The 12,214-nt window shown below is 57.5% G+C and overlaps 1 protein-coding gene across 1 annotated transcript; it reads right to left on the reverse strand.

The window, feature by feature from the left end:
* Positions 1 to 7,267: 7,267 nt before the first annotated feature.
* PCK1 (phosphoenolpyruvate carboxykinase 1) lies at positions 7,268 to 11,519 on the reverse strand. The gene is made up of 9 exons (XM_047069418.1): positions 11,273 to 11,519; positions 10,607 to 10,788; positions 10,254 to 10,457; positions 9,934 to 10,121; positions 9,436 to 9,598; positions 8,758 to 8,982; positions 8,532 to 8,663; positions 8,070 to 8,165; positions 7,268 to 7,925 (listed from the first exon to the last, which is right to left on the reverse strand). Exons 1-9 carry the CDS (start codon positions 11,494 to 11,496, stop codon positions 7,471 to 7,473), a joined length of 1,869 nt encoding a protein of 622 aa, XP_046925374.1. The 5' UTR covers positions 11,497 to 11,519; the 3' UTR covers positions 7,268 to 7,470.
* Positions 11,520 to 12,214: the final 695 nt, after the last annotated feature.

Raw genomic sequence — 12,214 nt, forward strand, 5'->3', positions numbered from 1 at the left:
TTCTGCCACGCAGGTCTACTGTGCTTCTGTCCAGGGAAAAAGAGCGAAAGAGTATCTCCACTTTCCATCTCCCTCTGCCTCCGAGGCTGACTTTGCGGCGGTGTCCTCCTGTCCCCTTTTGCCTGCCGCCTGTTGACAAAAAAGAAAAAGAAAAGAAAAGAAAAACCAAAAGCCAATCTGGCATGCTTGGCCGGGCCTCTACCTCCCCAGCCCACAGCCCCTCCGACTTGATGTTTAATTTCCCTGGGTCGAGAGGAAGCGTTCTGATGATCCAAGTTAATTCAAAATGTAAATTTCATCTCCTATCGGCTAATGGCTCTGAGCTCCGCTTTACGTAACGGGACAGCAGCTGCCTGATGAGTCACCGGGGCCTCTGGTGCCCCTGGTCTCTGCTCTTGGTGGTGACGCAGCCCTCGCTGAGGCCTGAGACCGCCGCAGCCTCTGTGCCCGCCGAGGCCAGACTGGAGTTCACCTGGGGCGGGGGGGGGGGGGGGCGCAGGGGGAGCAGCAGGGAGTTTTACTCACTGAGGGGAGGAAGGTTTATGTTAACCCCGGGGGCCGTGCTCAGCCTGGAGGCTCAAACCTGGAGAGACCCGTCCCCCGGGGCCATTTTGGGCGGCCGGGGGGTGCGTGGCCCTCAGCCCCTGGCAGAGAACTCCACCGTGAGCCAGGGGCTCCCACTGGGTAGGGCGAGCTGTGTTCACCGGGACCCAAAGAGAAGCCTTGGGCCCTGCAGGGGTCAGTGCTTGGATGGCAGCCAAGGCTTCCAGCCGCTGGGTGGTTTGTAGCTGCTGTGGTCCTGGAGCCGCCCCTGGGCCCCTGAGTGGGTCCCCTTCGTCTTCCCGGGGGATGCTGAGGGCTCCTCTCAACTCCCCGCCTGGGCTTTTGCCCGTGTCCTCGAGGGCAAAACCAGCTACAGGCTGGGAGTTCCCACCCCCCTTCGGTGGCCCGCGGGGAGACGGAGGGGGGAGGGGGGCTGGTGGGCGCCGGTGAGTGGGTGTCTGGTGTCACTCCATCCTTCCCGGGGACTTGGCATCGGCCACGTTGAGCAGCACGTGAGGGGCGGATGGTGCGATCGAGCGTGAACAGGCAGTGGGGGGCGTTCCCGGGGTGGGACCACAGGCCAGCTCAGGGGCTTCGGGTGAACTCTCTGTGGGCCGACCGTGTTCTTCATGCCCCCCAGGGCCTCTCGTCCTCTCCGCCTTGTCCTTCTCCCCACACCTGGACCTGGGCTCCCTAAACCCCAAGTTTAGGGTCCCTCTGAAGAGCCACCAGGCCCCAGCTCCATGACAGGTTGGAGGAGGAAAGACTTCCAGGGGGCAAGGCAGGGCCCTCCTGTGCAGGGGGGGGGAGCTCTCAGAGAGGAAGGGACCGTCCCAGGATTCTAGTGGCTGCGGCGGGTACTGGTTTCGTGACCCGGATCGCATTCCAAGCGCTTCTGCTACGGGGGGGGGGGGGGGGGGGGGAGTGGACCCTCCTGCATGGCTGGAGGCCTAGGTGTTCAGGGGAGCACCCGTGTCTAGACCCTCCCTGATGTGGTGACATGAGCCAAACCCTCCCTCCCATTGCCAAGCCAGTTTGGGTGAGTTTCCTGATCCGCCCTCAGAGCTGGGATGGTCTCGGGTCTCCTGACTCCGGGGTTCTTCTCTGTGCCGAAGTGTGCGGTTACGGCCTTGGACTCAATGCCAACGCAAGCCGGCCTGGAATCCGGGGCTCCTGGTGGTCCCAGCACTGCCACCTGCTGGCCTCATGGCTTTGTCAGGCTTCTGTCCTCTGGCCCGTGTCTCCTGGAAGTCGGTGAAAGAAATGATTCTTATGGTGCTCGTGATAACTGGGAGAGGTTCACGGGCCTGGCATTAAATGACATTGAACCCCGTAATAAAAACAGTCTGTCCTTTTTTATCCAATTTCTCGGAATCCGCCTGGGCTGCTCCTGCCACCCTGCCTCCCTCTTCCTCGTTCGTGTCCCCTTTTGACAAGGTGAGCGTGGGCCTCCGACTCAGGGCCTCTGGCAAACAACACGTTTCTAAGGTGAGTTAAGAGACACCTCTGTTTTCGTTGAGTGTATTCTTTAAAAAAAAAAAACAAAACAAAACAAAAAAAAAAAAAACACCTTTTGAGCTGTAACTCACGTACCAGAAAATGCATCCACTTGAAACGCACAATTCCACGGTTTTTAATATGGTCACAGGATCTGCAACCTTCGTGGAAATCTCATTTGAGAATCTTCGGCACCCCGAAAACAAAGCCCGTACCTGTTAGCAATCCCTCCTCGTTCTTCGATGCCTCCCCCTGCCTGGCCCCAGGCAAACACAAATCTAATTTCTATCCCTGTGGATTCGCCTGTGCTGGACATTTACTATAAACGGAATCAATCAGTGGCCGTGTCTTTCGTGGCGGGCATCTTTCACTTAGTGTTGAATTGATGTGGTTACTTTAGCAAAGAATGCTGGGTTTTAATCAGTGGTTGGGAGGCACTATTTTCTTCTAGAACAAACTTCTTTCAGTCTGCTTATTTTTTTTCCAACTAATCGATCATTTGCTCGAGTTACCAGCTTTCCGTGGGAGGTGGGATGCTCACTAGAACTTTTGGAAAACACAGTGCACTTCCTGTCCGGGGGGCCTGGGGGTACCTTCGCTGTTGGTTCTCTGATTTGGGGAACTTCTCCTCTCCCTCTCTCTCCAAGAGCCTCCAAGCCCCTTCCTTCATCCACCCTGACTGTCCTCAAAACCCCATCGCATGAAGGAGCGGGGTGGGGGAGGGTGCACGCAGAGCCAAATCTTTGCAAACCGACGTTTAGTCCCTGTCTTCAACGCACTCAGAGGGACAGCTGTGGTCTCAGCTTCTCCCCAGTCGTTTTGTCCGGAAGAAGCACCTACCACGAGTTTAATTATGCAATTAAAGTCATTTTCCTGGGCTGAACAAATATTTACAGCATATTTTGCTGCAAATTGCTTCGCCTGGAGAAAGGTTCTGCCGAGCGGGCTGACGAGCCCGGCATGCATTCACACATTTACATGCCCCGTTACCAGGGGGCCGCACGGCACCGAGCAGGTGGCAGACAAGCAAGCCCCCAGGAACGAGCGTCCGTGCAGACACGGTGACAGGTGTCAGCAAAGCAAATGTGTTCTTGGCCCCGCCACGGTGCTACTGTGCGGACCGGTGACGTCCGTTGGTGATCTGCGGCAGCCCCAAATCCCGGCTCTGTGGCACCAGAGAAACCTCGGGGCTCTGTCCCACTGCTGGAGGGGGGGCACGGATGGCGGAGAGAACACTGTGCGGGGACCAGCCCTCTAAGAATCAGAGCCACGTCCATAGTGCAGCCGTCACGTCCTGTCCTCCGCAGAGCCGTCCTGGGAGGTGGTCCCTGAAAGAACCCGTGTGTGGCACCTCTCTCAAGGGGCCCCCTGTGCTCAGCTTGCTGTCCGAGTCCGGGTGGGAAAACACGAGGCGAAACTTGAGAAAAAGCAGGAAAAAGTCACGTTCTTTATTTCACTCCCTCTGGACTTCGTCTCCATCTCAAGTTCCCTTTTCACCCCGAGGAGGAAGCTTTCCGGTAACTCACTGGGATGGGGTCAGCTGACTCAGGGTTTTCTCAGCTCGAGGGGATCCTCTGCCCCTGCCCAGCTCCCGGCCAGCAGCAGAGCTCTGGGGGAGAGTTTGTGTAGCATTAGGGCGTCAGCACTGGGGGAGGATGGGTCCCACCGGCGGGGGCAATGACCAGAGAGAAATCCAGACCGAGGTCTGGGAGCCCCTCGGCGGGGTGGGAAGGTCTGGGGGTCGCACCATCCCAGGATGGGTGAGCCGGAGGCAGTCAAGGGGCCGGGTGGGGTGATTTCAGCTTCTAGGCTCCAGCCCGGCTGTGTTGAAGGTCAGCCCTGACGGCAGCGTAGGGCTAATCCTCTCTCCACCTTGGTCTGGGTGACTGCGTGTCCTTGACCTTGTGTGAGGGCTGCTTGGGTCACTGTGCGCTCCCCCATCCTGTCCCCCAGCTGTCCTGTGTTCCTCCCAGAGATAGCTCTCCCCGGAGCCAGCCCAGGGCTGGGCATCAGGGGCCAGCTGCCGTGGGGGGCAGTGAGCTCCCCGCCCACCTGTTGTGCCAACACAGCTGCACGGAAGGCCCGGGACAGAGCAAACGTGTCCCCACTGGGTGCCAGATGCCTTGCTCACAGCATCCCATCTGACCTTCCCAACCCCCTGAGAAGTTACGGTTATTATGCCCATTTAACAGCTGGGGAAACTGAGGCTCAGAGTTTCGTGCAATCACTTGAGAGTACGCTGCTAGGAAGGGGTGGAGTGGGGCCTCACATCCAGACTCTCTGGACCCCCGAGTCCAGAGCTGGGCTATTTTGTCTTATCCTCATCGGCCCCCAGAGGGGGTGTTATTGTCCCATGACACAGGTGAGGGTCACTTTGGGTGACACTGCTGGCCAGAGGCGGAGCTGGGACGGGTCCAAGGTCGTCAGTGTTTACTATCCCGGGGGGGGGGGGGGGGGAAGGCGGGAGGGTGGGGCGGCCGTGGCGGAGGCAGGCCCTTTCCCATGGATGAGGGAACCTGGTGCCCTATTTACTGCAACTGCTGACCGTGACGGCCAAGGTCGCTGATCCGGTGCCCTCTGCAGGGGAGCGGGTCAAGGGAGCCCTCTGGGGCCTGTGCCTGGTGGTCTTAAAGCTCTGGAAGGGACAGGCCGTGTGGCACCCCGGGGGCTCCGGGTTAGGGTGGGCCTGAGGAGAGAAAGCAAGAAGAACGAGACCTGTAACCGCCGACCCCCAAATGTGCCCCTGCCTAGCACCCCAGCCCCCGCCCACCTGCCACGTGGTCCTCGGGTACCTCCAGGGAGCTCAAAGGCAGGTCTGTTGTCCCACCTCAGTGTTTGCTGTGTACCTACCGTGTTCTAGTCTTCAACGCAGACTCCAGCACAGTCCCCGAGACGCGTGCCAGTCGGGGGACAGTCCCTGTGGTAGATTCCGGTGGAAGGCATCGGCCCCAGCGGTGGTCTGGGCTCCTGCGTGCCGGGGGGGGGGGGGGGGGGGCTGAGCAGGAATCAGCACCTGGAAACCGACTTGGCCCGGTCTGCCTGTCTTTCCGCCCCGCAGGGACTGGGGCACCGCAAGATGACATTGGCAAATAAGGTCACAGCATCCTGACCACGACAGCCAGAGCTCGCGGCATAGAAACCAGGACCTGGAGGTGGACGGAGCACTTGCTTGGCCGTTTGGGGAAAACAAGTCAAGGGCCAACGGCAACTGTTGAGTCCTTGTGGTCCCCTGAAAACCTCTATTCTCTTTAAGGCATTTCCTCTAGGCTGATCCCCAGGCTTCCAGGGCCTGGTGGGAACAGGTTCACATGCCAGTCCCCGGGGCACGTGGGTGATGCCGTGCAGGAGCGTAAAAACTTCCACGAGGGCCAGCTTGGCCACAAAACCAGAGGCCTGCTGGGGGCCTAGGACAGGACCCTGGGGCCCAGGACACACATCTTCACAAAGACGCCCCCACTGTACCTGTCAGCCCCTCTCGGGGGTCCAGGGAACTGCCTCAGAGGCCACCAGGCGGGCAGGGAAACAGAAGCCGGGAACCTGGGTCCCAGCTTCCCCCCCCGACCCCCAACCCGGGGGTGGACGCTCCCTTGCTTTGTCTCCCTCCGGCGTTCGGTGTCTGAGTCAGAGCACGCGTCAAGCAAGCGTTCTGTAGCGAAAAGAAAAAACAAGTTTGAAAGCCACCGATTTAAATTAATACAGCAGATGACACTTAATTCCATGAAGTGGTTTTTTTTTCCCCATCAGTGGCTTTGGTATTGGAACATGACACTTTGTCGGGAGGGCCGGGCCAGCTCTCAGCTCTTTAAAGGGAAAGACAACTCTGGTTGCGATCTCCCTCTCCCAGCTCCGACGGACGCTCAGAGGGGAGAAGTCATTCTAACCAGCTGCGCCCTGGGAGGGGGACGGCAGGTGCAGGGTGCTGTGTTTGCCTGCACAACGCACGTGTGCTGTGCAGGTGCAAATCCAGTCTGCCTCGTTCCTGACCCCCCAGTAAATGCCGCCAACCCCGAGTCTGGGGCGGGGGAGGCGGAGAGGGGGCAGGGAGGGGCTTAAGGCCAAACCACACCACCCGCTCTCCTCAGGGTGGCCCGCTGTGGGCACGCTGCTCGGTATACAGAAGGTGCCCAATTAATGCTTGTGCCACAGAGCTCCCCTCGGCTTTCTCTCTACTCTCCTCCCTCGTGGATGACGGTTGAGAAAAGTGTTGGTCGACAAGAGTGTAGTGACAAAAGTGCGTGAAATTGGCCTCAATGTAACGGGGAAGGCTGAACCCCCAGACCCAAAGTTTTGCCAGGAAGCACGTTTTAAACTCTCCCACTCAGTTACACAAGGCCTACCATTCACTTCAAGGTTTGCAGTGTTAAAACCCACTGGTCGGGGCGCCTGGGTGGTGCAGTCGGTTAAGCGTCCGACTTCAGCCAGGTCACGATCTCGCGGTCGGTGAGTTCGAGCCCCGCGTCGGGCTCTGGGCTGATGGCTCGGAGCCTGGAGCCTGTTTCCGATTCTGTGTCTCCCTCTCTCTCTGCCCCTCGCCCGTTCATGCTCTGTCTCTCTCTGTCCCAAAAATAAATAAAAACGTTGAAAAAAAAAATTTAAAAAAAAACCCACTGGTCAGTGGCTTCTAGATACTACCTGGGGGTTAATTCAGAAAGCCCCAAGCGTGACATCTTCTTTGCTCATCTCTCCTAACTGGTTCCTTTCTGTCCCCTCCCTCCCCCCGCCCCCAGCCCCCTCCCTCCCCAGGGATGATCCTGATGTCCCCACCTCCTTTGGAGGGGATTCGGACCCCAACGTGTTTCATCAGAGAGTCCTTGCTTCTTGCTCGTTCAGATCAGAAACACCAAGTGAATGAATCCATGTTTTCTATAAAAGTTTATTTTGTGATTTTTCCAAGAAGTGTTAGGGGAAAACATTGAAATCGCGTGAAGATACGTAACCAGGGGTATATAAAAATAATTTAAACGTGCATATTAATAATAAAGCAGCATTTCTTTCTAGCCACAACTAGTAGGTAATCTTGCCCGCGATTTTTCCAAAGGTATTATATACATCTCAGATAACCAGAAATACACACACACACACACACACACACACACAGTTCAAGTAGTTTTCTCCGTGCATTCCAGCTAACTGACACAGCTAAAGAGATAAAAACAGGAAAGACTGAATGCCTGGTGTCCTTAGGGTTGAACCAACGTGCGCTGGATAGTGAATTTTGGAGACCTGCTGAGATTTCCCTTCCCGATCCCATAGTTACCAGCCCGTACTTTGTGGTCTTATCTGAAAAATTACAGTGTGTCTTTTGAATCGGCCCATCGGTGTGGTCATGGCAGTGGTATGGGTGGTGTCCATTGAGAAAATCCCACTCTCTCTTGCTCCCGGTTGCATTGCAAAGGGGGCTGATCTTAAAAGGAAAGCTCTCGGGTCTGATTACATCTGGCTGATTCTTTGCTTCAGGGCAAGGACCTCTCTCTCGATCTCGTAGGGCAGGTCGGCGTTAACTTGCTCCTCCAAGTACTTCTGGATGTCCTTCACCTCCTTCTCCCAGAACCCCTTGGGGATGTCGAAGAGCTCCTTCACGTTGACGTCCCCCAGGCCTTTCAGGTTCAGGGCGCCCTCCTCAGGGATGTAGCCTATGGGTGTGAGCTTGGCACCCGCTTCCCCGTTGATCCGGTTGAACATCCATTCCAGCACCCTGGAGTTCTCCCCGAAGCCCGGCCAGAGAAATTTGCCTTCGTCGTCTTTCCGGAACCAGTTGACGTGGAAGATCTTGGGCAGCTTGGCTGCTGGGCGCTGGGCCATGCTGAGCCAGTGGGCCAGGTATTTGCCAAAGTTGTAGCCAAAGAAAGGCCGCATGGCAAAGGGGTCGTGCATGATGACCTTGCCTATGAACAGAGGGGGGGATCCCGCTGGTAAATCATGCTCTCATGGGACAACACTGGCGCCATTTATCGTTGGCACGAGCACGCCGAGACAGGGAGCACACCAGTCCCTCTGGTCTGCGGTTTGAGTCGTTCGCTCAGATTTACCTTTGTGTTCCGCAGCTGCTGTGGCCTCTGATCGCATCGCCGCCCCCACAAACACTCCATGCTGCCAGGTGAGAGCTTCGTAGACCAGAGGGACCCCTGTAGCAGGAGAAAAGGAACCACCCCGTAAAGGCTTTGACACAGACCCCTGGGCTGGCGATGGCATCTCCCGAAATGGAAAGATACAGAGAAACGGTATCTTTCTACTTGAGCTGCTTTTGTCCTCCCAAAGCCAACGCGCACAAAACCGCTGTCAAAGTTACACCACCGAGGCCACGCAGCTGGAAGTTTAATTAGATAGAGCCACAGCCCGTCAAGGATCCAGCCTTGTCAATTATCCTAGATTTTTGGAAGCTGGAGATCTTTGGTGCCCTCTGGCGAGGTCACGAAAAAGGAGAGATTCCATGGACGCTTTCTGGAAGCCAACACACCCATGCTCCCAGCCTGAACGGAGGAGAGACTCACCGGCAGGTCGGCGGCCTCCGAAGATGATGCCCTCGATGGGCACCCCTTCCGGAGACTCCCAGGCAGGGTCGATGATGGGACACTGGCTGGCAGGGGTGCAGAAGCGTGAGTTGGGATGGGCGCAAGGTTCCCCTGCAACAGCAACAGAGGAGGCGCCCCTTAGCATCTGGCCCAAACCAGTAGTGCTTAGAGGCTGGGGCCCTGGGGTCTCCAGGAGGGGGCTCACCGTCCTGGGGGGACCATTCGTTGTTCTTCCACGACGTGAGCCTGATGCCCGGGGCCAGCGGCTGGTCGATGCCTTCCCAATAAAAGCCCCCATCGCTGGTCTCGCCCACATTAGTGAAGATGGTGTTCGTCTGGATGGTCTTGATGGCGTTGGGGTTGGTCTTCACAGAGGTTCCAGGAGCCACCCCGAAAAAGCCATTTTCTGGGTTGATAGCCCTTAGGTTACCTGGGAAGTTGTCAACCAGAAAGGTAGACATGAATGCCAAACAAAACGTAACGGATATTCTTAGCTCTGACCAGGCTAATCTTCGCACCGAATTCTCAAATCTTTTTTTTTTGTTTTTCTTCCTCCCTAGAAGAGATTCCTCTTTTCTCATCCGAGCATGATTTTCCGCTTTGACACGTTCACAACCCTTCCTTCCTCGTCGGTTTTCCACCAAGAGTGTTTTAACACATTTATTGTATAAACAAGCAGCAGCATATGGGGCCCCATTTCAATCCAGATCCTATATTAAATTAAAGAATGCTCGCAGAAAACATATTCCTAGGGCTTTGCAAGATCCGAGAGAACAGACTCAAAAAGCCCAATACCGTGGACTTGGGAGAATCTGGCACGCTTTGAAAGCCAAAAGTTCACCTAGGTGCAATCATCGTCGACGGTTAGGTCTAAGAGAGTCACCTTCTCGGTCAAATTTCATCCAGGCAATGTCATCTCCCACACACTCTATCTTCCACCCTGGGAGGCTGGGGTTCATCATGGCCAGGTTGGTCTTCCCACAGGCACTGGGAAAGGCTGCTGCGAAATACTTCTTCTGGCCCTTGGGGTTGGTGATGCCCAGGATCTGTTGGGGACAAGACTCCTCCTTAGTCTGCTTCCTCCGGTCCCTCCCGGTGGCCAGTGGTTCAGTCTGGGAGAGTGCCCGGAAGCCCCAAAAGGGTAGGTTCCCAAGACCTATGTCTGCAGCTGTCAAAGCGAACACTTTAAATAAGAAAGTCTAAGGGAGCTCCGGTTTGAAGTGATTCAAAAGAGGCATTAACGATCCTCGGTGGGGTTTCTAAACCTGTCCTCGGGGCACACTGGCCTTGCCTGATGGGAACTGCACACGCATTTGGACCTCCGCACGCGCCCCCGCCCCCAGGTCCCCGCCGTGCGGGTGCACGACTTCCTGCAACTTACCAGCATGTGTTCTGCTAGCCACCCCTCTTCCTTAGCCAGCCGGCTGGCTATCCTGAGGGCGAAGCACTTCTTCCCGAGGAGCGAGTTCCCGCCGTACCCACTCCCGAAGGAGATGATTTCCCTGCGGTCGGGCAGGTGGGCGATGAGGGTCATCTCTGGGTTGCAAGGCCAGTTGTTCACCAGGGGCTCTGCGCAGGAGGACACAGCCCGGGTGAGCGTGCTGCCTCCCCACCCGGGGGGGGTCCCCGGGGCCAAGGCCCAGGGCTCGAGGCGAGGCTGATTTGCCGTCGCAACCTCGGACCCGGGAAGGGTACACTTACTTTTTAAAGGCAGAGGGCATCCCACGGAATGGAGGCACTTGACGAAGTCCCCGTCGCCCAGCGCTTCCAGGACCGGGGTGCCCATCCTCGTCATGATGCGCATGCTGGCCACCACGTAGGGGGAGTCTGTCAGCTCGATCCCGATCTTCGACAGAGGGGAGCCCAGCGGCCCCATGCTGAATGGGATGACGAACATGGTGCGACCTGGAGGGGCCGGTGGGGGGGGGGGGGGGAGAAGGGGTGAGAAATGAGCCCGGCCTCACAGACGACAACGCGGCGACATCGCCCTTCCTACCGGCACCCGCCCTCTGCTTCTGTTTGATTTTTCCCAGTCAAGCAACTGTCTCCTTCACCTTTCATGCACCCTGGGAATCGGGCATTGAATGCTTTCTCGAAGTCCTCCTCGGACATCCAGCGACCTAGTTGGCTAGGGCCGGCTTTGGGGATGGGCACGGTATCTCTTTGCTCTTGGGTAATGATGACCGTCTTGCTTTCAACTCTGGCCACATCCCTGGGGTCAGTGAGAGCCAGCCAGCTGCAAAAAATTTTGAAAAAGTTGGTTTGGAACGGAGGGGGCAGTGTCGCCCTCCCCCGCTGCCTCTGCGCACGGGATTCCCTTCCGCCAGGCGTCAGGGGGGAACGGTCCAGTCCCGTGCAGCACCGTGCCCTTCCCGCACCTCACAGGTGCCCAGCGCACGGACGGTGCCCCACACGTGTGGACAACCGCACCAACCGGGGCGCAGCCGAGGAGATGTTACCAGACTGAGCTTGTCTCTCGGGAGAGGGCGGGTCTGGCTGTCGTCCTCGTCAGGGATGGAGTTCGCAGGGAGTGTCCCTATGATGCTATCTCACGGCCGACTTGAGCCGCTCTATGAATGTCATTAAACTGCAGTCTCTGCGGTTCGGGCCATTTCACTAAGTTTTTCAAGAGTCGACGGCCCACCCCGGCCCCCGCTGGGTCTCGGGTCCGCCTCTGCTGGCGGGGACGGTGGGAACGGCGGGGCTGGGGGCCGGCTTACCAGTTGTGGTATTTCCGCAACCTCTTGATCGCCCCCTGGGCCTCCATCTGGTCCAGCAGCTTCCGGTTCTCGCCGTCGGAGCCGTCACAGATGTGGATATGGTCGGGCAGGCACAGCTTGGCGCTACTCTCCACGAATGCTCTCACCGCCTGGGGCAGGCTGTCTAGGGTGCCCTGGACGACCTTGGCCGAGAAATTGAGGCTGCTGGGTAGCTGAGGAGGCATTTCTGCAGGGCTGCGCTAAGGGCCACGACGCTTCCCTGAAATAGAAAACACAGGCCCCTTGAACCACCTAACAGACGCCCCCAGGGAAACTCAACGCGTCTCTTTGGTGGCACCTCACCAGACAGTCGAAGCGCTGCGGAGAAAAGGAAACGAGTTTGCGTTGGCTCCATAACCTTTAGACACGCAAATTAAAAAGCTCTACCTACCTTTCTCCTTCTCGGATGATCTCGATGAGAGATCCAAGGGTTTCCCACGAGGTGCTTCCGGCCGGTGGACAACCGTTCCCAATGGGAAGGCCGCGTTCGCTGTTTGGAGGCCGGACCTCCCGGCCTTAAATCCCATTGAGGAGGAGGGCCCCGCCCCTCGGCTACACCCAGGGAGGCTCGTCTCTGACGTCAGGGGCAGGACTTTGGATCGCGGCCCCAGTCCATTGTGCTTCTGGACGGGCTTACCACCACAACCCCCAAGGGAGATAATCATTGAACAGATAGCTGTTAATGAGTGCTGGGCGGCCTAGAGTCGCAGACCGGCCGCGACAAGTCCTTGCACAACTTGTGATTGACTAAACTTTGACCCAGTTCACTCTGCTGATGTAAAACAGTCTGTCCTTCCACTGACGGGCAGGTGGGATCCTGCAGGCCTGGCTGGAGCTCCTCCCGGACACCCAGGGCTCCGGGCAGCACATCCCGTGTACCGATGGCCTCTGGCTGGCAGAACG

The sequence above is a fragment of the Lynx rufus genome, unplaced genomic scaffold (assembly GCF_022079265.1).
Source record: "Lynx rufus isolate CCGP_SWC_20201006 ecotype Redwood Valley unplaced genomic scaffold, mLynRuf1.p SCAF_8, whole genome shotgun sequence".
Lineage (NCBI taxonomy): Eukaryota > Metazoa > Chordata > Mammalia > Carnivora > Felidae > Lynx > Lynx rufus.